General features: G+C 43.3%; 1 protein-coding gene across 3 annotated transcripts; it reads right to left on the bottom strand.

Annotated features, from left to right (window-relative positions):
* Positions 1 to 3,255: 3,255 nt before the first annotated feature.
* ABCG2 (ATP binding cassette subfamily G member 2 (JR blood group)) lies at positions 3,256 to 22,608 on the bottom strand. Of its 3 annotated transcripts, none has more exons than XM_082050334.1 (16): positions 22,387 to 22,608; positions 17,962 to 18,174; positions 16,166 to 16,225; positions 15,582 to 15,696; positions 15,302 to 15,454; positions 14,729 to 14,886; positions 13,863 to 14,014; positions 13,034 to 13,138; positions 11,347 to 11,597; positions 9,603 to 9,685; positions 8,138 to 8,227; positions 7,372 to 7,496; positions 6,297 to 6,451; positions 5,239 to 5,328; positions 4,491 to 4,588; positions 3,256 to 4,022 (listed from the first exon to the last, which is right to left on the bottom strand). In XM_082050334.1, the coding sequence occupies exons 2-16, from the start codon at positions 18,165 to 18,167 to the stop codon at positions 3,872 to 3,874; spliced, it is 1,992 nt and encodes a 663-aa protein (XP_081906460.1). In that variant the 5' UTR covers positions 18,168 to 18,174; positions 22,387 to 22,608; the 3' UTR covers positions 3,256 to 3,871. The 3 variants fall into 3 exon arrangements, with proteins under 3 accessions (XP_081906460.1, XP_081906462.1, XP_081906461.1); XM_082050336.1 differs by having other exon boundaries at positions 11,347 to 11,594; XM_082050335.1 differs by lacking the exon at positions 22,387 to 22,608 and adding an exon at positions 18,920 to 19,038.
* Between the last annotated feature and the right edge of the window lie 1,350 nt (positions 22,609 to 23,958).

Genomic DNA, 23,958 nt, shown 5'->3' with positions numbered 1-23,958 from the left:
GTTTTCTGAAAACTGAATACATTCAAATAGCTAAATGCAGAAATATTAATAGTCGAGCAAGCACTTTATTTCATCAGCTTTTCAGGGCTCTTTGTAACGTGGAGGATGTGTTTTGTGTGTGCTATTCTGTTTGTGCCTGTGTTCTTAAAGCCACATGTGTTTCTCCATGAAATTCAGGTCTATGTCAACACCTTTCTGTACAAGATCCCCTTCTAGCTAAGCTGGAAATTGAAAATTTAACCAAATGAGTGCTATTGTATCTGGGAATCTGTAATTTTATCTGTATTACACTATTTCATCTTTCTCCCCCCCCCCCAGTGCATTTGTTGGATGCTTCTGCGGAGTTGGGACAAAGCTGAATGAAAAAAGGGCATGAAACATAAGGTTTTGAAAAACACCTACTTGCTATCTGTTAGAATATCAGGTGTTTTTTGAACAGCATCAAATGCTTCTGCACAATTCTGTAGCAGATGCTGGGGAAAGCAAGAGTGGCTTCTGCAGAAAACCTGTGTCTAACTACAGAAAACAGACCCGTGTGTACCAACGCCTGGCCACTGCGGTGGCTGGAGCTTCTTCTGCGTCACAGCTGGGGACAGTCGCTGCTGGCTATAGCATAAACGTTTGAGGGTGGGAGTTAAAAACCTCACTCCGAGCAAGTACCTCGCTGCAAGGACAAGACGATCAAACTCAACTTTGCAGTCATATTTGGGACGCTGTTCTACAGCTCTCTGCTTCCTCTTGGGCAGTTCAACTGTGAATAACAGTGCTTGAATAAAATGTTACTCCACAGGACCCGCGTCACTTGTTTCAAAAGTCACAGTGAAATATTTCAGGGTGCAGCCACAGATTACCACTGTCCAAAGCCCCATTGCGTGGGTCTCGGTGAAAGGCTTTGCAAATGGGGGCTGGAGAAAAATGTAGGTTTTTTTCCTATTCTCCTTCACCCTCCTTCCTCTGCCCCATGTGGCTGCCCTGAGTGGACTACTGGAAAATACAGCACCACTGCTTCAAAGCCAAGTATTTCTGGCAGAAAAGGAGAGCGTGCACTCATTCTGCTTTTCCAGTTCTGTCACTCTACTGTGAATAATTTCTGAATGGGACACAAAACTACAGCCATCCTTGAAGGAGTGGTGTCAGTATAAGGTAAGTTTCTTGAAAGTCTAGTGGAGGAAAAAGATTTAAAGTACTGAAGTGCAGGGAGAAAAAGGCAGAAAGAACTCACCTGTTCTGGGTGGGTGGCAGCTGCTTGTCCTGACGGCACTATAGCCCCTGGTGCCTTTAGCAGGAGCTGAGCTCGCTGGGGTTTGCTCAGGGAGAAAACTTGCAGGAAAATGGGCAGAGGGACACCAGATTTGGCTGGGGAGTAACTTACTTGAACACACTGTAACTTATACAGGTTGCTTATAAATTTGGAGATAGAAAAGTGTAACAATACTTTGTATTATGCTTAACTTCACGCTTTCTATTAGCCAGTTAAAATCAGTTGATGTGAAAACTGACCAAGGCAAGCACTAAGAATTTGCCAAACGCAACTGCTATGGCCCATATCAACCATGGCAGGCATCGCAGAAGGAACGAGATTAACAGTAACAGCCCAAGAAAGAGCTGCAAAGTTGTCCTTAATCCATTTTTATGCATAACTGCAGGTAAAATCCTTTGCATCGCAACTGTTCAGTTTTCACATAATTTTAATTTGATGTCACATGACAACTGACCATCAGCCAGCAGTGTGCACAGGTGGCCAAAAAGGCCAACAGCATCCTGACATGCATCAAGCATAGTGTGGCCAGCAGGACTAGATTGTGCCACTGTACTTGGTGCTGGTGAGGCCCCACCTTTAATATTGTGTTCAGTTTTGGACACCTCACTACACAAAAGGCAGTGAGGTGCTGGAGAGAGCTCAGATAAGGGCAAAGAATCTGTCGAGAGGCCTGGAGCACAAGTCTGATGAGGAGCAGCTGAGGGAACTTGAGGTGTTTCAGCCTGGAGAAAAGGAGGCTGAGGGGGAGACCTTATCACTGTCTGCAACTACCTGACAGGAGGTCGTAGCATGGAGGGTGTTGGTCTCTTCTCCCGCGTAACAAGTGATGGGATGAGAGGAAATGGCCTCAAGTTGCACTGGGGCGGTGGGGGTGTTGTTTGGATATTGGGAAAAATTTCTTCCCTGAAAGGGTTGTTGGGCATCAGGCTGCCCAGGGAAGTGGTGGAGTCACCACCCCTGGAGGTGTTTAAAAGATGCAGAAAAGAGGTGCTTAGGGACATGGTTGATGCCAGAGTTCAGTTATGTCTGGACTCGATGGTCTTGAGGGTCTCTTCCAACCGGAATGATTCTGTGATTCTACGAAAAGGTGTGGGAGAGGGACCCGCCAGCCCTGCACACGCCTCAGGGGGCTCTGCCCGCTGGGGCAGCCCAGGGCCCCCGGCCCAGCTGCTCGTGGCGCCCAAGCTTCAGGCAAAGGGAAACCGCGTCAGCTGCGAGGGGGGTCGGCGGCCCAAGGTGTTTGGTGCTGCACGTCTCCCCAGTGAACTCCAGGGGAGGGGAGGCTGGAGAGGAGTCACAGTATCACAGTATGTTTGGGATTGGAAGGGACCTCAAAAGATCATCTAGTCCAATCCCCCTGCTGGAGCAGGAACACCTAGGTGAGGTCGCACAGGAACATGTCCAGGTGGGTTTTGAATGTCTCCAGAGAAGGAGACTCCACAACTTCCCTGGGCAGCCTGTTCCAGTGTTCTGTCACCCTCACTGAGAAGAAGTTTCTTCTCAAATTTAAGTGGAACCTCTTGTGTTCCAGCTTGATCCCATTACCCCTTGTCCTATCATTGTTTGCCACCGAGAAGAGCCTGGCTTCATCCTCATGGCACTCACCCTTTATATATTTATAAACATTAATAAGGTCCCCCCTTAGTCTCCTCTTCTCCAAACTAAAGAGACCCAGCTCCCTCAGCTGGGCCGTGGCCAAAATTAAGCAACAGGTCTTTAAAACAGAGCATATTTTTATTGCGTGAAATAGTAGTGGGGCAGAGATCTGCTTTGCAAAGTCCTGCTGCAGGTGGGAATTGTAACAAGCGAATGCACTGAGCTCCCAAGAAAAGGGTTGCTGCAACCTGCCGATGCTGAAAAATGTGGTGCCACCTTGATTAGATTTACGTTTGAAATTGGTCACTATAAATGGGAGTAAGAACTCATGGTAGCAGCAATAACAGGACAGTGAAGATTATGAGAAGTTGCGCAGAGAATTCAGTGATGATGCAAACTGGCAGAATAAGAAATCACACAGCCACCTTTATTTAAAAAATAGCGTTTCTACCACTCATGCTTGGTAAGAAAAAATTTGATGGCATTGATCAAGTACGCTCCAGAGCAGCAATGATTCCCAAATAGAAAAGGGCATGAGATGTGAACTGGGGTGGAGAGGATGTTTTTGTCACTGTCTCGTGTCGACTGTCACTACATTAGCAGTCGAGATAATATTGGTGTCCTGATCAGCATCACTTTGGACTGAATCACTTGCCCATGAATGTAGGTGCTAATTAAAGTAGAGAACTAATAGGGTTTTTTTTCAGGTTAAGCCATTAAACATTAGTTTCATTGCTTAACAAAACCATAGCTAGAACATTCAGAAAGATTGAATAGTCTCTTGAAGAAATGAATCGTATACTTTTTATGGCAAAGATAATTGAGGCATGCTAGCCATTTCAGCAAAGTACATTAACACTAAGTATTTAATACACAAGGATGGCGTTCACATTGTTGGCTTGTGTAATCATGAGCAAAAGTACAAAGGAAGGTCTCCTGAAAAATAATCAAGTCAGTTGCACAGTCAGTTTCTCAAACTGCAGAACAACAGGAATGGCATTTTTCATTCTGTTTTTAGGAGAACTTCTTCATGAAGTGCAGTTTCAGGTATGTAATGGTGAGGAATATGATTGTCATGCAGCCGAGAGCCAGGTGGTTCTGCCACAGGCCCCAGGTACTCGCATCAATGCCTTGAGTTTTCAGATACTCGTCTCCTGTACACAACCTACAGATACAAACAAACACATTTATAGCCTTAGCCAGTTTTAAATGTCTAGGAAGATCCCCAGAAGTCGTAGCATGATTTCATGTCTACTGGCAAACAACAGCTGCATGTTACTATTTTGTTTTCTGTTCCTAAAGTTGTTATTCTTGTAGCTACAATCTGTTCCCTGTAGGAAGCTGAAACTGATTTTTGTGAGGCTGTGTGATGGTAGCATGTGAGTGTTCCAGTAAATGCAGCCTCAAGAAAAGTGAGCGGCAGAATGCTAGGTATTTCTACTGTTACAAATACTAAGTATGACCATAAGCAGAATGTTCTCTGCAAAGAGAATGCAAAAACTCAGTCAAAACTTCATTTTCCGTATAAAAAAGCAGATTGTCCTGGTCATCAATGACTATCTTACAAATAAATACTCAAGGACTTTGTAAGTTACTGGTGGTGGGATTCATTTCAATGTACCAAAATACTTACAGCTGGCTTGTCTGCCGGTAGTTCTTGTTGCTGATTAAATTTGTGTTATTACCGCTGGCGCAGAAGTTCAGACCAGTCAATTCATTGATTTGTAAAGCCTTTTCAAACAAAAGAAACAATGTCAACAGAAATTAGTAGGTAAAGGAATGGTGCAGTAACAAGATCAGATATAATTCAATTCAAATTTATTCTAAAAACTTGATGGTATCACTATTTATTACATTGGCCAAATCCCCATTTTTTTAATTGAGCAGCACACTGCTTTTTGTTTTAAGACAGGAACGTTCTCGGTCCCCACCTGGTCATGCAGTCGTGTCACCAGGCTTTAACACCTCCCCTAGGCTTGATTATTTCTGCACAGGCACATTAAAGCCCAAATTAGGAGAAAAGTTTTAGCTTGACAAGTTTATGTTTGATTGATGGCAAAGAGAAGAGTTGTTTTTTAGGGATAAGATTGTTCTTTACTCTGTATAATTTTCATCCAGCTGTATTGCAGTGGATATGGTTGGTTAGTTTCTCTCTCATATGAGGTGCTGTAGAATTACAGAAATTTGCTCTTCTAAAAAGCAGTGTTTGCTGGTTGTTGAGAAGCCTTTTTTGTTTCAAGATGCTGCACCGCATTCTGAGGTTGCTGTATTTAGTTACCTTCCCTTTTGCTTGTGAACCTGTAAAGTTTGGTGTTTTAGTAAAGATATTTCTTTCTAGCAAAAATTTTCCAAGTCTGTATGCAGGAAAACACAGAACTTACTGCCATTCCGTATCGAGGGATGCTAAAATATTTGAGCCAAGCAAGCCAGGACACGATGCTTGTGAGATTGACCAGCAACCCAGAGAAAATCTAGAGGCAAGTAATAAAATGTAAAAAAAAACCCAAAAAACACAACAAAAAACCAACAGCAACAACAAAAAAAACAAATAACAACAACAACAACAATTACATGCTGTTACTGCAGGTTCTCCTCTAGCTCTTGAGTCTGCTTCTCCAGATTAAAAACAAGTGGGAAGGCAAATCTAGAGGAAGAAACTCTTACAGTGGAAGCACAGGGGAGCGTGAAGGAATAATTTGTTACCCAGCTTTGGGCCATAAGCCTATATGGTCCTTCTCCCAAAATGAGTATGGGGGAATGCTTCCGCCTGTGCCTTAAACCTATCTATGGGTCCCATATGGGTTGACATGAACTCTCTGCTGTCACTCAGGTGTATGGAGCTGCTTGCTTTTGGTTGTGTGCCGTGAACCTGAGACAACCTGTTTTTTGGCTGTTGGTTCAGCACCACCTCGTTGTTTATGGTGCCTGCCGTCTGTGTGTAATTATTTGTGTGTTGGCCAGTTCTGACATGCCCAATGGGTGGCTCTGCAGCTGAAGAGGACACCTACGGTGGTGGCCTCAGAGAGCAGGAGGCTGTGGGTCACGTCCTCAGCTCACCAAATTTGTCTTTAGCAAAGCTAAAGGAGAGTGAACAAAATGTAGCTCTAGGCCATTTCTCTGCTTTCCAGGCAATATGCTGGCTGGCAGGATGTCCTGTTTTTGGACAGAATTAGAGAGAAGGGGGCAGAGGAACTGCTCTTCCCCCTGCTCACACCCACACCCCCGGCCACCAGGTTCTTGTTAGCTAAAAGAACAAATCAGACTATTTGACTCCACAGTATCAGCATATTCAAATCAGACAAATCAGGGTGTTCGACACACTCAACTCCGTGGTCTTATTTTGCAGAATTCAGCTGAACTCTACACTGCTAGGATTTTGAGATTTCAGTGTTGCTAGGATTTCAGGGTTCAGCTCGGAAAACTGAATAATGCTACTCACAGTCATAAAAACAAACGCAATAGTTATGAGCAGGTTTGCCACGGCGAACACGTTCTGTCCTGCTCCGATGGCCAGTGCCATGGAAGTGGCTGTAAAGGACGTGAGCATGAGCGTGAACATCATTATAAAGAAGGCTTCTACTGTTGGTTTCAAACCTTAAGGATCAGGAAAAAATAAAAAAAAGAAGAAGGTTTTCAGTACATACAGCATTCCACTGGTTTCCAGTAGAGAGCTCTCCTGACGGGCCTGGTGGCCTCTGGGTGGCTGTAGATTTGGTGGCAATGTTGGCCTCACCCCAGTGTCACAGTCTGGGCGCCTCTTGCTGATCACAGAATCATTTTGGTTGGAAGAGACCCTCAACATTATCGAGTCCAACCATAATCTAACTCTAGCACTAAACCATGTCCCTAAGAGCATCATCTATACGTCTTTTAAACACCTCCAGGGATGTGGCCTTGTTTCCCATTCCTTAGGGAAAAAGCCTTAGGCCAACGCAAATCATGATTATTTTTAAATTTTGCTTACACTTTCAAGCTTTTGGGACATACAAAAGGATGTTATGATCTGAAACCTTACCCTAGGAAAATGGTCTGCTTGGGACATGTTTTGAGGATGATGTTTGAAGGTGTTCTAGTGTTGTAAAAGTTGGTGCGAGCAATTTTTGAAGTCTGCTCACTATCCAGAGGGCATTTCACCAAAAGGAAGAAGCTGATATGAAATCACATGGTACTAAGTTCTTAAAACTTTTCCTTTGATAGATGTCCTTGTAAGGATGGAAAAGTAGCTTGTAAAAGTTAAGATAACCATAAATTAGAAGGAATAAATCAAATCATGTGGGAGTAATGGGAGGGATAGTGGAGACGAGACATGGCACAGATTCTGACACGAATGCTTAAATCTGTGAAAACGTGTCTTTTCTGTCAAAGGCACGGTGTGCTAAAAGCAAGTGCGGCAGCCAGTGCCATGCTGATGGAGTGCTTTGGCGTATCTAAGTATACATGCGTATATAAAAAATGCGAGTGCCTTGTTGATGTATTGATGGGGTTGTAATGGCACTGCAGGAGACAATACTTACCTAACATGAAGTAAACAATACAGGCAAAGATGATACTCGGTATAGTCCTCATGGGTATTAAATCAGCCAATAGCTTTGAGATGAAATATGCAGATGTTCTGTAGTACCCACTGATATATTCATGTCTGGAACACACAGATATATACAGCATATTACAAATTTAATCACTAGAAAACAGTAAGATTCTTTTCACTTGCAGACAAATTAATTCTTGATCAAACTGGAAAAAAAAAAAGAGTTACTTTAGGGTTAGGCTGTAATGCAAATGTCTAGTAAGCCATACACCACAGTGACGGTGGCATTTTCTTGTGCAAATGAATATGGGTACTCAGGCACCTAATTTTTAGCAAATGTCTGTGTAGTGTCATCAAAGCAGAGAAGGTAAATAATTTGCCTTTTCTGTACAGTGTAATCTGCATAGCTCTAAAGAATCCAGTTACTTAGGCAGGCAGCATTTACTGTCCTCGCCAGGAAATCACAAACTTATTAATCCATACCGTAATTGTGTAATCAGGGTTGTTTTCCTACATATGTTAATAATTTTAAACTCAGAGCTGCTTGCAATCATAAGTACCGTTTGGGGGATTTGCAGACAACTCTCTACAGGCTGAGTGCATTTGCAATGAGCAACAGCACTGACAGTGAAATAATTTGAAAACTCTGCACTAGCCATACTTAAATGTCATTTAGCTACAGCAGGAAGGTGAGCAAACAAACAAACTGCCTAACAGCAGGCCCTGTTAACCTTTTTGTATATTTTACTTACGTAAATATCTTTTTTTCCACGATAAAGAGTTCAATAGCTGAGATGCTGCTGAAACACTGGTTGGTGGTCAGAAAGAACATAGCACCCACTCTACAAAAAGCAAAACAGCAAGCAGTTATTATTTTAAAAGTGATGTAAATATAGCGTTTCCACTACTGCATCCATCAGTAGTGCCTGCAGCTCAGTAGTACGTGACTTCCCATCCCGAATTCCATGGGAAGAGGCTTGGCTACAAGTCTGAGTCCATAACAAGCCTAAAGTAGATGTGGTACAGGCAGTATTTGTTACTCGCATGTGAGGATTATATGTTCTCTGATGCAGTTAAAGGGTAGAAAATGATCTGGTTTTCCTTTATTTTTATGTAATTTCCTAACACTTCAAAAATTCTGAGTCTGTGAGGTGTTTGTCTGATTCAAGCTTTGAGGAACTGAATAAGCAATGTGATAAGTTGTTGCCACCTTGCTGCTAAAATTTGAAGCTTTGCTTTCACACTTTCATATGTAATATAAAACTGGTCCATTTCTAAGTCAATCCTATGAACTGTTTCAAGACTAAAAATCCAGAGCTTTCTTGGTTGCAGACTCGTTTGTCAGGCCACATACATAAAGCTGTCAAAATGATACAGAGACCAGAATTGTGTTAAAATCTAGCTTTAAATGCACCTTCTGGCCTACTGCTGGTAAACTCGAGTGTGTATAGAGAAGCATGTGCAAGATCAAAGCTTTCGTTACCCAGGTTGATGTAGCCAGGTCTGTATATTTTAATCTTTAATCTTTTTATCTTGGGGAAGTCTTTGCAGAAAATAAGTTGAAATGCTGTCATGCTGCATGAAGCCTTTTTAATATGATGGTTCAGTGTTTTCAGCAACCTGATGGGCACTGAAAAAAAGTCATCCTGCAGAAGTAGTGTTACTCACTTTGGTTGGACTGACTGCTGATCCAGGTGACAACATGGCTGGGCAGAACTGCGTCCCCTCTCAGTTCTGTGGGGACCTTCCTAGAGGCAGAAGAACCTCCAAGTCACTAGTGTTGGCTTGTTTACTAGTATGAAGGGGGAAGCATTTGCTTTACAGAGGTAGATGTATTTCATAATATATATGTATTTCATAATATATATATTTCTCAGGCTAGACAGGAGGAAGAAATTTTTTATGCCGAGGGTGCTGAAACACTGGCCCAGGTTGCCCAGAGAGATGGTGGATGCCCCATCCCTGGAGACATCCCAGGCCAGGCTGGATGGGGCTCTGAAGAACCTGATCTGGTTGAAGATGTCCCTGCTCATGGCAAGGGGTTGGACTAGATGAACTTTGAAGGTCCTTTCCAACCCAAACTATACTATGAATCTATTCTATCATTCATAAAGAGCTTGCGGGTTCTTTCTCAGCATCCAATCTGTTCATTATCCTACTGCAACAAGGAGGGAGCTTTATCAAATTTTGGCGTATCCTGTACGTAAACTGACTCACCTGTTCTGTAGTCCAGTGGAGTTCTCTTCAAGTCCAAAGAAAATGGCTCCTACAACCAGTCCCAGTACAGCTGTAACACACACCTAAATGGAAAAAAAAAAAAAAAAATTGAAATACGTAGTGGGTAGGTATAGATTGACAGGAATCCGGCAACCAGTAAGAAAACAGTCTTTCTTGACTGCATCTTATTTTCATGCTCCACAGTGTGTAATTGTTGGGTTCTATCAGGCATCTGATTCACGGGATTGTTTCCAGCGTGAGCAAGGTACTATGATTGTGCTATGGGTGTACTGATATTTTCAGTCGGTAACACAATTTACATAGCAAAGATACCAGCTGCCTCAAGGATATAGTTTAAAAGACTGAAATGTGCACTTTTAAAATGCTAAATACAAAGGACAAAAATCTCAGCAACTGATGGTATCAAGCATTTCTGTCATTTTTAAGCCCGAGTGATGCATGAACCATAATACTGTAAACCCCTCGATCCATAGTACCCCATCACTAAGATCCTGCCGAAAGGAGCAAATGTCAGGGATAATTCAGCTCCTAAGCCAATTGCAGTGGGAAGCAAGGATCATATCAAGACCAATTTGGAGCAGATTAACAAAAAAAAGGCTTAATGAACCGTGTGCTCCAAGAATGCTGGTAAAATCCACCCCTAATGAGGGTGGGGAGATGGAAGAGATTTTGAGAAATAAGTCAGGACCTTGGGGTATTATGAGATCCCTGGGAGTCTAATTCTTGTCACAAGGTCAAGCTTTTACAAAGCAATTATTAAGGATCTCCATAGTATCAGCATACAGACGCACACACATACTCAAAGCCTTTTCACCCCAGGGATTCTGGACTCGTTTCCCCTCCACACAGGCTGCTTCATTCACTCATTAGACAAATCACGATGAAGATAACTTATACCCCTTGCTTGGGACTAATTTTTTATTTTGGCTCCTCTAGAATTGCTGCGAATGGCAGTGGGGGTTTTGCTGGTGCTGGGATTGCAGAGTTTGGCTCATGAATTAGGGGATTCCTGAGGATTAGTTGTACCGCAGAGGTCAGCCAGGCATTCGTTATTTTTGAGGGCAATGTGCAGCTTTGAAGAAATCAACACTTTTGGTTTTGATTCTTCTGAAAAAGCAGCACTAACAGGGCCAGTCATGTAGAACACGCAGCAGGTGTTAGAACCTATTGCGGTTTTCACTGTGTCTTCTCCAGAAGACATCACCACCACGGCAAACAGTCAAATGACCAAATGATACACACAGTGCAGGACCGTGAAAATATTTTTACACTTGAGCCTACTGCCAGCACTTCCTTGTGTGCTGAATTTTAATTAAGTCAGCAAGTGTAGTCTGTTAACTTTCCCTGGAGGAAGGAAGAACATTTGAAGCCAAATCCCACATTGCCAAACCTGGATCCTTAGAGTCAAGTCTGAAGAATGTTCTTGAGCAAATGTAGGAAACTGCTTGGGAGATAATCTGCTCCTGGCCTGGAGCTTCCCATCTTGCCTCCCAAGGCCTCAGTAGTCCAAAATTAATTACTGAACAGTCCCTCATGCTGCTCGTTTGGGAGCGTTCAAGGCATCTTCTAGAGAATCCAATTTCCAGACCTTGAATGCTCTTTTTTCAGACGCTAAAAGTTCAGTCACAATATCAAATGGCGCAACCATCCCAACAACTTATCTAATACAGAAGTGGAATAAATTCAACATATATCACAAAAGGATAGATACAAATAGCGTTACCTGAGCTATGGAAGCTTGAGGGTTTCCTACCAGATTTTTAAATGTGCGCTTGGACACCCACTTCAGCTGATGAAGGAAGGAATTGGCATATGTGATTTGTTGGAAAATTGGTTTTGTTTGCTTTTTATTTCCCAAAGAAATATTCTCTAGTACTGCTTTTGTTTCTTGGTAGTAGGCAGAGCTGGAGTATTTTTCTGCTAGCCTCTCAGCCAAGGTTTTAGCACATTCGCTGTGTTCTTCAGTGTTGTCTGCTGAAAAGATTGAAAAGCAATGTGAGCATTTATGTAAAGGACAGGAAGATTGCTTAGGAGTTAAGCTGGAAGAGTTATGTTGGGGTGGGAGAGTTACTAACAAAACAGAAGAATTAATATGGGTATTGAGTTCCAGTGCTTCACCTCAGCCAGTTGGTATAAATAAGACCAAACCTCCGTGTTTGTCTGTGCAACCTGTCCCACAGGCAGTCTGCTTCACAGCAGACTAACTACGTAAAATCTTGCCTGCCGATCAAGTTCCAAACTGGCATCAATCTGACTTTCCATCAAAAAATTATTTTTTCACCCCCAGGTTTCTGTACGTGATCTGTTTCGCGGATCCGATGTGACAACCCTAGACCTCCAGGAAATTTAGGTCCAGGTAATTCTGCAAGTGTCTACTTCAGTCAAACTTTGGAGTTTGTCATAAAGAAATTTCAGCTGGAGATGCATTTTTCTCAGCTGTAGTCCTGTGTGTGCTTTTCCAATGACAAATACAGTGTGTGTCACCTGCTCTAGTATTAGTCAGACCCTTAATGCAGATTGCTTCTTTTGTAAAAATATAGTGAAACTGTGTGTTTGGGCACATAGCATATTCATTATTTAATTTCCCTATTCGTTCATGGCAAAAGCGAGTAGCAATAGACAGGATGAAAAAGCCTGCTCCTGAATGTAGGAGAGATTTGACATGTTAGTTTGTGGTTAATTTCTGCCTTACCACAACTTCAGGAAAGCATCAGGAGAACACTGGTCTGCTATCTCCACCCCCTCTTCCCACCCTACTTGGAGGAAGGAAAATAATAATTTCCTAATAAATAAAGCATTCCATTATGGAAAAAAATACAAGTAACAACTGATCAAATTATGTCCCCAGCTGGAATAATTGGCCTGATTTATCCTCTCTGCTTCTGCAGGACTTCAGTTGATTTGCCTCAAAGATGAAAGAAGCGCTTTCTCTGTGTTGAGAGGTAACAAAACAGGTTCTTACACTCCCAGACATCATAACTTCAATGCAGGAAAATATTATTTCACTTTTGATATCTCATAATTAGAGTGCAACACTAAAATATTCAGGCCAGTTTATGAAGGATAAATTACTAAATACCTATTTATGAGAGGCAAACTAATCTTGCAGAGATAGGAATGTTTTATATAATAGGGCTGTATATGAATTGGGTACTTATTTCAGGTTATGCTGATTATTTTCCACATATAAACAAAAAGGATTTAGGAATGGTGTGGGGTTTTTTTCTTTTACCTTTTAAAAATAACATGGATCAGCAGCACGTAAGGCTCTCATGAATAAAAATAACCGCATGAGTGTTCAGCATGGTTATTGGTTGTTTGACACCTGTCAGTGATCTTTCTGTGTTGTGCTGGACACCCTCTAGCAAAATCCACGCTGTGATAATTTCCCTCAGCTCTGTGTTTCATACCTGTGTCTGTTTCATCAGCCTTGCTCATTGCCACTGCGGTGGAGTCCCCGTTAATGACGTCCAGGAAGAAGTCGGCAGGGTTGTTGTAGGGCTCACACTCGTAGCCTGCAGGGACAGCAGGACAAGGCCTGAGCGGTGGCGGTGTGACCAGCGGGAGGCTGTGCACAGCCATCGCACCTGCTGAGCAGCCTGTGCCACAGGCCTTAGAATCATTTTGTTTGGAAAAGTCCCTCAAGATGGAGTCCAACCATCAGCCTAACTCTGGCACTAAACCATGTCCCTAAGAACCTCATCTACGCATCTTCTAAACGCCTCCAGCAATGGTGACTCCACCACTTCCCTGGGCAGCCTGTTCCAATGCTCAACAACCCTTTCCAGGAAGAAACTTTTCCCTAATATCCAATCCGAACCTTTTCTGGTGCAACTTGAGGCCATTTCCTCTCATCCTATCACTTGTGATGTGGGAGAAGAGACCAACCCCCTCCATACTACAACCTCCTTTCAGGTGATTGTAGACAGCCTCCTTTTCTTCAGGCTAAACAGCCCCAGTTCCCTCAGCTGCTCCTCATCAGACTTGTGCTCCAGATCTTTCACCAGCTTCATTGCCCTTCTCTGAACTCGCTCCAGCACCTCAATGTCTTTCTTGTAGTGAGGAGTCCAAAACCAGGTCACAAGATGAATCACCAAGAGAAATGCTTAGCCTGTTAAAAACCTGGACATGCTATTAGACACTATGTCCCATTCTGATCAAGCACTATTGGCATTTTTCTTCAGGTTGGTGCAAGCTGAGGGTGGTGCCACAGTTGTCCCAGCCGCGAGTGGTGCTCACCGATGGACTGGAAGTACTGGATGGCGTGCTGGGCAGGGCCATGGTACAGCACCCTCCCTGCTGCCAGCAGTGTCAGGTTGTCAAACAGGCGGAATATGGAGTACCGAGGCTGGTGGATGGAGAAGATGATGGTTTTCCCTTGTTTTGCCATCCTGGATGTAAAGAACGACAGAAATGTTAGCTTTTAAATTCATCTTGGCATTTAGATGAGAGAATTTGCAAGTTCAGGTAAGATTTGGTTAAGTTTGATTCATTTGGAGGGGGAAGGAAAAAAAAAAAGGAAAATAAAATATTTAGAAAATATTTAGGTCATCTTTATAGTGTCAGTATAAGAAGAGAAAGTTGCCTTTCACTGAGAATCTTGTTGGAGGGGAAGGTCCTGGAAAGATATTGATGCAAACAGAAAGCTCTGGAGAGAGGCATTTGAGTCCTCTTTGCTTGTAGTAAATGCAAAAATGATATGAACCTTGCAAGCAGAGCGTACGTTGTGCTTGTTTTTCCAAAGTTAGACCTGAGATTTTGTGAGGAAATAGTTAGCAGTGTTCTAGCTACAGTCTGCGTTAAAACCCATCACCTTACCAAACTGTACAACAGGCATTTTTAGCACTTTTCTGGCCCAGGCAGACATGAACATCAAAATCCGTAATTATTGCTGACAATTTGCAGTCCCACACACTTCACACAAGGCATTTTGTGTACTCCTGTGAGTAGCTGCTTTGGAGCGAGAGAATTTGTACAGGCTTTTTCCTACCCCCTTTGCAGCTGTGGTTCTCCGTTAAACAGGTAGACATCGAATTTCCCCATTTGCTCATTCTAACTGTAATTAGCAGAGCGGAGCGGTGAAAGCAGGGAGGTGTTTCCGTCACCTTTTCAGAAGCAGCAGGACCGCGTTTGCGGTACTGGCATCCAGTCCCGTAGTCGGCTCATCCAAAAACAAGATGGCAGGATCTGTGATGAGCTCCATCCCAATGTTGGTCCTTTTCCGCTCTCCACCGGACACCCCGCGAGTCAACTCTGTGCCAACCTGCCGCAAAATGGGAAACTTGTCTCATTTGGCCTGATAATAAACACATAAGTGAACAGCACCCTACCACCATGGCAGCGTTTGGGAAGAGTTGTAAGAAAGTTTGACCCTACTCTCAGGTACAGATGTAGATGTTACCTCACATATAGGACATTTCCTGATGTTAGTATTATTATACTTGAGATGTTCTCTTTTTCTCCAGCCACAGACTACCCTTCACTGTAAGAGGGTATGGCAATATCAGTGCAGAGCCTGTACAGATCACCATACAGAAATTTTATTAATTGTAGCATTACTGAAATAGTCAATTTAATTTTACTTTTTTTCTTTAATTTGCCATGCTGAGCCATTTGGTTAATTAAATAAATCACCCAATATTTGTTAACGATTTAAGCACCATCTTTACACATCTTACCTTGGAATCTGCCACTTTGCTCAAACCCAGTTCCCTGATGACCTGATTCACTCGTTCGTTTTTTTCCTGTTCCTTCACTGACTTTGGCAAACGGAGCGCTGCTGAGAACTTCAAATTTTCTCTTACAGTCAGGGTTCCCATCACCACATCATCCTTTATTTAAAAACAAAACAAAACAAAAAAACCCCAAACTTGGTGGTCTCTTAGCAATGTCTATTTTTGACTCTGACAACTGCATCTAACTGTGTTTGATGTTGAGAGAGTGATAAAAATTATGTACCTGTACTACGTAACCAGAGGTACATTTAAAGTTGACAGGCTGAGGAGCTCCATTGATCAAAATGTCACCAGAAAGCCCACAGGGATCCTTCCTTGCAGCCAAAATGTCAAGTAGACTAGGAGAAAAGTGGGTGACTTGGTCAGATGACTGTGCAGAAGGTAAGCTCTCTGAACAACAGTGAACAGCTCTATACAAGCATTCCCTGTTAAACATTTGCTATTTAGAAAACCTCCAGCAACTTTCAAGGGACGAATTTCTTTTGTCCTTGTTTGCTAAGGAAATGAGATCTGCACAGTTTCACAGTGCATCTGTGTCCACTCATTCAATAAGATGAGCTTAACCTAGAATGATAGGTAAAGATAGTGTATCAGTAAAGTGTGGACTAAAATTAAATTTCATTTCTGTCATGTAAGCTGATAGTCTTTTTTTTCTCATATTTGAGTTTTTCTGAGAAATTAGTGAGATTTGTACAGACCTAAATGAAAACAAAATCTTTCCCTGAAAATACTCTCTATCACTGCTAATATAGGCAGGTTCCTTTTCTCCTTGGTGTAATTTCTGTGTAGAGCAATGAGGGCACTTACGAAGATTTACCACTGCCAGTGGGTCCCAAAATTGCATTCAGTCCCGGTCTCATGATGCCACTGTAAGACAAAACACACAGGTTTTACACAATAGATGGGGTGGTTTTTTTTCCTCTCATCCTGTTTCATCTGGTAGGTTAGTGTAAATTATTAATATCTGTAGAACTACCTTCTGCATCCCAATAATTTTGGAATTAATGAAGCTGCCTGATCACAAGCAATATTTATGATCAAACTCCACCTTCATTTTTATTCCTAATTCAAGAAGAATTAATCTTCATATAATACAGACAACACAGAAACCTGAGGAAAATGTAACAAAACTTGTATGCATGCTCCCCCCCTGGATCTCTAGAAGGGAAGCACATGCTTTAACCACGTTCAGTCTAAAATGATGATCCTTGCAGGAGCTCTCTGTAGACAGAACATACGCGGGCTTTGTCTGTTCTTACAGAAACTACAGCTGATAGTTTCTCTGTACCCAATTTTAAGCCAGGCAAAACTCAAAAACCAGATAGAAATGGTTGTTAAGTATTTGGGGAAAAGACCCTCTAGAAATGATACAGCATGTGGAAATGCTGCTGGCTTGGTTTTTTTTTTCTTTTTGCTGGAACACGTGAAGGTGCCGCTGCTAATTCTCCTGACTAGATCCTAAAATTTGCTCTCAACAAGCTTTGGTGTATGCAAAAATCACACTGCACGTACAAATGCCTGTCTCTGTGTTACGATACCAGGTTTGTAGTGAATTGCACTCTGGTACTGGCTGTTATCGGCAACCCAGGTGTCAGTGACCTGAGTACCTGGCGGTGGGTGTGGCCTAGGGCAGCTGTTCTTAGGAAGGCTTGGCTTTGCTCTGTCTGCTGCATATTTGTTCTTCCTTCAGTTTCTTTTTGTGCATAGATTAAGCAGCATACACATTATGCATACATTAGGTTACGTTATGTATGATTTTAACAAAAAAAACCCAACATGTAAGCAAACAAATGCAGATGTTCCATTTCCTAAAAGGGGAAGGCGTGTTTTATGTTAAACATTGGTCTTGTTCAATAAGCCACAAGGCTGGCCTTCCTCTCACGTTGTTGCAAATGACCATTGAGTTACCATAACCTACAGAGAGTAGGAAAGGTTTTAAAAGCTCATGTTTAGGATTTATGGAAGTTGCATATGGCAAAGAGCAGGACAGACAGAGGTACACAAAAGGGCAAATATTTATGATAGAAATTGAAGTTAGGGAGCTGAAAGTCACAGGTGGCTTGGAACAGCATGTTCTGCAAGTACCTGCCACTCAGCCTAACTAATGAACTGTGAACAGGTAAACTTGATGTATAGATTATTGAACAGAGGCCATAATGATGCGATTCCTTTACTGCAGTAGAGCTCAATGTTGGGGGAAAAAAAAAAAAAAAAGGAGAAAACTTTTTTCATGTCTTCAAAGTTAACCTAGCCCTGGATTATACTGCTATCTTAAACATTTAAAGTTAAACCCCCAGAATTAACCTTCCCAAAGGCGATGTTAGGGAATGAGACGCCAGCACAAAGGACAGGCTGTTGGTATCTCAGTTAAACACCAGGGCACAGTGGGAGACGTGCCAGGTCGTGCAGAACAACCAAACAACCAGAGCTGGCTGGCATGTCCCTGTGCCAGTGGTGGCCAGGAGGACGTCCCTCCCCGGGCTGGGGAAAATCCTGAACAAATTCTGTATATTACACTTGGCGGCTCAGTGACAGGAGTGGATTTAGCTGTCCGGGCAGAAATAAACCATACACACACCCTAAAGTGATGTTTAAATACGTACTTGACATCTCTCAAAACTTCTTTATCTGCTGTTTTTTGACAACACAGGAACCCAGTCTTCATCTTCACGTGGTAGCAGATGTTGTGGAAGGTTAGTACGCTTCCTCCCCTGCCAGCTAAGTCTGGAGAGGACTGCTGCCTGCTGGGGATGCCATTTGTATTCCAGTCTGACATCTGAATGCTGAGGTGTGGCTGGCTTGCTGCCATTTTTCCTCTAAAAATGAAAAAACAGGACAGGGAGGTGTAGAGTTGATTAGGTATGGAGAAGAAAGATTTGTTTGTTTGGTTCCGTGTTTGCCACTGGACCTGCTGTGGGGCTCTTACGTCCAGCCTTCCTGTGCAATAATAACAAAACATAAAAATTGTTGGTTTATTTTTAGAAATCCAAATAATTTTTGCCAAGGGTATAGGAACATGGAAACGGGCACTGCTGCCAAGTAATTCTCTTCCTTGGATTTGCTTTCCATGTCAAAACTAGACAGTAGTTGTGGAATAAGTGAAGTTCTCTCACCTCTTATTGTCAGTCAGCCTCCTGCCCATACGCTGCGCTCCTGCACCCTGGGGACATCCGTGCAGACCTTGGTCCCCTATATGCTTTCTAAGAGGCATAGGGTAGTTGAGGCAGGAGACCAGATAAGGCCTCTCTTGATGGATTGTGTTGACTCATCGAAGTCTAATTACTTTAATTGTGACTGGGGGAAATGCTACTACAGTAACACAGCAGCTGATGGGAGCTGCAAGGGGAGATGAGCAGCTGAGAGCTCTCAGGTGCTTAGTCCCATACCTGAGTGTCTTTCCCCTGCTTGCAGTGAGGAAGAAGGCAAATTATGGGATTGTTTCAGGCACACTGCATAAATTGGAGAGCAATCATAAACTGAGCCTTGCAATAAAAAAAAAAAAAAAAAAAGCCATTTAATCTAATGCAGTCATATGGTCGCATAAAAAAACCAAGCCCTTACTTGTCAGTTTGCCAAGTTTGCTTGACAGGCAGTTGAACTCTCCTTTACGAGTATCAGTGGAACCGCTGGAAGTCCCGCTTTCAGCAACAACCATGTCTGCATGGAAAGGCCAGTTCATCTGGCTCCCAGCAATGTTATCCCAAATCTAGCTCAAGCTTGCCTGTTCTGACAAAACAGCAGTCTTTGGCCCTGGCAAAAATACAAGGGCTTAATGTTTTAGTAATCGGTAATCTTGGCCCAATTTTGCTGCAACATGAAAATAAACTGTTTTTGCAAATACAATTATAATAGGACTAACTTGAATTCAAGCTGAAATGGATTTTGAGTAAGTTGAACATCATTTAAATGTGCAACATTTGAAATCTGGAGGCCCTTTTTTTTGGTAAACTGCCTCCATTCTTCTCAATTTGTACCAGAGAAGGCTTCTTGACCTGCAGAAGAGCAGCTGGTTTTGTAAGGCTATTTATAGAGTACATTCTGGGCTAGTTTTGCTGGACATCCATCATGACTTTTCCCTTCAAGTCTCACCATGTGACCAGAGGCTTGCGAGCACCCAGAGCAAGGTAGCCAACACTCAGCCACAGAGCCAGCGCCGCAGAGAGACATTACGAAATCCCTTGACCTGTGGAATCGCCAGCAGCAAGGCGTGAGGGCAGGATTCTGCAGAACACAGCATGTCTCTGACCTGATAGATCACTGCATCTACAGAGTATCTAGATCAGTATCAGATTCTTTTCGCAGCTTAATGTTTCAGTATTATTGATGGAATTTTATGAGCATACTAAACAGAGTTTGTGCAAATGGGGGAGAGCGAGGTGGAGTCTGACCTCAGACATTATCAACAGAATAGTTACATTCTTGGGGTTTTTTTTGTTTGTTTGGTTGTTTTGTTTTGTTTTCTGAAGACCAGCATAAAAATCCACCTCATCACTTGCACTACAATTTCAGAAATGTTATTTAGAAAACAAATCAGGAATTAAACAAATTCAGTCTTCCAGGCTGAACTTGACTGGCAGAGAATAAGCACAGGATCAGAAACCATTTTCATAAATACAGGATCATGGTACTTTCACAGGGTCGTTCTTGAGAACAGATGGTACATCGGAGTTTAATTTACCAGTCACGTTATCTTTGCAAAGAACATTGCAGAAGGGAGGTCCCACCACCCAGCTTCTCCCTCCCGAGACGGGGCAGCCAGGGCTTTGCATGGGCAACCCGTGGAAACCTCTGAGAGTAGAGATTTGGATCTCACCTAACAGTGGAAATAACGCCTGTGTGCTAGAGTTAGGCTTTGGGTTTGCTTTTCTTTTCTGAAGGCCTTTTTTTCACTGTAGGGTAAGTACTTGCAGTGGGACAGACAGTGGGACACTCACCTTTCCATTTCTGTTATAGCCATAAACTGCACTCCCAAGAATACAGCTCCTTTACAGCTGATGTAATTGTCAGCTGTTTGCAATTGCTCCTTGGGAATTCTTTTTTTAAATATTACGTTAGGCTTTGTTTAGAAGATCATTTGTTGTGTTTAATGTGACATATGGCCATGAAACATTTTCAGTCAGAACGTGTGCTGCAGGACAACGAAACAACCCTGACAAACAGTAAGTAAATCAATTCCTAAGCAAACAAAAAGTCTTTAAGTTTCCTATAATTCAGTTACAATGTCTTGCAAAAATTTACTTTAGATTGGAAATGAGGGGGAGATTCAATACGTACTGCCCGCCGTATTTAGAAATATCCATTAATATGATGAAGTGTTTCATATCCTCATCATATCAGCTCTGGGTATAATACATTATTTTTGCATCAGCTGAATATAAAATCAAAGAACTCTTTGGGAATTCTACAAATTTCATTTCTTTCTCCTGAATCTTTCTAAAATATTGTTATTGCCACTGATCTCAGCATCAATTTCAGTTCAACCCTAATAGAAAACCCTTTTCTTCAGAGATATTTATTCTCAGAAAATTTTGTTAGAAGGCAGAGTACTTGATCTTGAGATTCAACCTTTTTTTAATGGCAAAATGTAACGACTTGACTAAAAACTATCATGAAATCTCCTTGCCCACTGTTCCAATGCACAGAAAATGAAACTCTCGGAACGGTCACTTTCCTGTGCACACTTCTGAGACTGGTAAAGTGCAAACTCTCATTTTCCTGAGATACATAGAGGCACAAAACAAAACAAAAACGTAAAACTACAACAGAATCCACTATGACGTTCCATTGACTTAAACCTGCTCGAACCACAGCAACATCAGGTCTTTCAAGCAATTTCACTAAACCTATTTGTATGCCTTAAGAGGTATTGTCTGTATAAAAAGCAGAGTCACATTAATTCCTGCCAGTGTACCTGCAAAGCTTTTGGCACTGGAGGGACTTGCAGGTGAAACAGAAAAAAGGGACCATAGGAGTGGTAGCAAAATTTTGAACGGCAAAATTCAGAAGCCCATTTTGGTTAATCTTCTTTTAAATGCAGGCAGTGATTCACTGTACTTTATTGCTATAGAAAATGAACGTTGAAATTACTTAGGCAAGAAGATTTTTAGAGACGTAAGCAAATTTCTGCCAAGTTTTGTAAAGGAATCTGGCTCAAACCCTTTAAAAAAATAGCCTGATGTTTGGGTTTTTTTCCTGAATACTAGAACCAACCAGAGAAACCAAAATTAAGTGAGCTATTATTTCTCTTATTTCTAACGAGTACAAACTTGAGTCTTGCAACCTGCTAGCTGAAACAGCACAGTACATACTACAGATGTGCATTTTAGATTTCGGATACATACCAATTTGCAGAGGCTGTAAGTGTAACTTTTTATCTCTTTAATCTCATGTGTTTCCAGAGGTGCAGGCCGGCAAGGGAACAGCTGCGGGCATGTAAAGAGGGCAGCACAGCCTCACACCACCAGCGCGGGACCACGCAGCCCTCGTGCTCAGGAACACGCGTAGGAAATTAAAACCATTTGAGTAAATAAGGATAATGCGATTCAGGCGATCTGTAAGTTAATTGCCAGCCGATTTAGTGGGGATTTGTAACCTGCCTTCCGTGAAAAGAGCCCTGTGTGTTAGTTGGGGCCCGAGAAAGCAGTGCTCGTTGCGTGCAGGTGTTGGCACGCCTATTATCTACAGTGCATCAACATTCACGGGTGAACCCTCAGTACAGTAGTTCCTGCAACATATTCTAACTTTTCACTTTTTACTGTTTTTCCTTTAAGCCTTGATGCTTTTATCCCCCATTTAGAAAACATATTTACATGAATTTCCTGCCAAATTTCTCATTAAAGTCCCTTGAAAAGTTGGGAAAAGGTAGGCAAGTGTTTCACTGCTTTTTCCTTCATAGTTGTAGGAAAAACAGCTGCAGAATCTAATTCTTGAGCAAAGGCAGAGTAAGCAATTTGCGGAGGAGGAAACAAGCCACTAAACAGAATTAAATCTCTCCCGACAAACGGGCTGAAGCGCCGCTCCCAACTCACCAGCAGCAGGTCCGGCTCAGTGCTGCAGGGTGCTGAGGAGGCGGCGGAGGCAGCGGAAAGACAGCAGGAGCCGGGGAGGAGAAGAGCAGAGCCTGGTGCGTGGAGACACTGCCCTGACGGCTCCTCAGCGTGTGGGACCGGGCAGCGACACCCGTGCCATCGCGGCTGCCGCGACACAGCAGCAGCTGTGTCCCCGTCACCCCGGGGAGTCTCCACCCTCCTCCTGGCGCTGGGGAAGCCAGAGAGCGTTATGGGGAGGGCAGGGCCAGACGAGACACGACTTTCACTTTTTTTTTTTTTTTTTTTTCCCTTTCGCAGAGCAAGTTGAAGGTGAGCTGCAGCACAGCCCCTCCTCGGGAGCCGGCCCAAGCCACCCGCATGGGGAGCGCTGACGTTTGGGTACAGTCCAGCATCTCCACCGCCAGCGGCTCACGGCGATGGCAGAGCCTGGCAGTGCCGGCAGCATGTGGTGGATGCCGGCAGGGTGCAGCGGATGCTGGTGTGGCGTGGTGGACTAGTCTGTGAAGTCTTCTCCTTGCAGACAGGCGCTACCTGGGTCATGTTTTCCTTCAGGTGAAGGCACCTGCAGTAATGCAAAGGCTGCGCTGGCGCCCATCAGACAGGGTTTTCACAAGAGAATATGTGGGGAGGTAATTGGTGCTGTGGAGGGAGACAAAGTTGAGACACCTTTGTTACATGAAGCAGGGCCATCAGTGCCTGACACACACCATCAGTCCTGCACAGCATCCCCAGGAGCACTTGGCAGTGCCAGCCACAGCTTCCCAGCAGCTGCACGAACATCTGGCGTGGGGCTGGTGGTGGGCACCACTCCTCCCATCTGCCCCTTGACACAGCTTTGCCAGGACAGCTGAGCCCAGCAACGCCAAAGATGAGGCCGGCTGGGCTCTGGCGGGGCTGAGGAAACTCCCCCAGCTCAGCCAGGCTGCCCACGCTTGGCCCGTGTCCCGGGCACCATCCCGCGGGAGGGCACGGCCAGCGCTCGGACAGGCACCAACCTGCGTGGTTGCAATTGTTCTCCCTGGCAGAGTGACACAGAGGAGCACACATTGCAGATGGTTTCCAATTAAAAGCATTAGCTTTATGCTCTCGTTTTCCTAGCAAGACTCATCACTAATTAATAAACACCAAAGCTGCCCATAACAGCCATCCAGGTCAGGACATCACAAGGCCAGATTTCTTAGCCAGCTGTAACCTGGGATGGGTAAGTATCTCATCGTTCAGGAATCACGTTCCTAGGATTTTGTTCTTTCTTTTATTACTAATTTGATCATAATTAACTCTGTACTTTAGTTATACCAAACTTCAAAGCATCCTAGCAGCTAGTGAAGACTATTGCATAGTCCAAGTAGTATTGAAGAAGGTGCGTGTATGACTCAATATATGCAAAAATACTGTTATGTCACTTGTGGAGTATATCCACAGTCTGGCCTGGAAACCTCAGCAGACCCTTTGCAGTCTCAGATCTGGGCTATCCCCAGGTGAGTCAGGAAAAACAGTGTTTGCACAGGATGCAGTCAGAGGAGGTTCTCGCTCTCAGCATGGCTGGTACTC

This window comes from Streptopelia decaocto, assembly GCF_964273445.1.
Source record: "Streptopelia decaocto genome assembly, chromosome: 4".
NCBI classification, from domain to species: Eukaryota; Metazoa; Chordata; class Aves; order Columbiformes; family Columbidae; genus Streptopelia; species Streptopelia decaocto.
Note: the sequence above shows the minus strand (reverse complement) of the source record. Positions and strands in the feature narration are given on the sequence as shown.

Bases quoted from the DNA above. Each gene is read 5' to 3' on its own strand.
- ABCG2 (XM_082050334.1), bottom strand. From the start codon at position 18,167: ATGGCAGCAAGCCAGCCACACCTCAGCATTCAGATGTCAGACTGGAAT. The intron at 9,686-11,346 runs GTAACGCTATTT...TTTTCCATTTAG, and splicing joins CTCAAGCTTCCATAGCTCAG to GTGTGTGTTACAGCTGTACT. The intron at 4,023-4,490 runs GTAAGTATTTTG...TTGTATCTGTAG, and splicing joins TACCGGCAGACAAGCCAGCT to GTTGTGTACAGGAGACGAGT.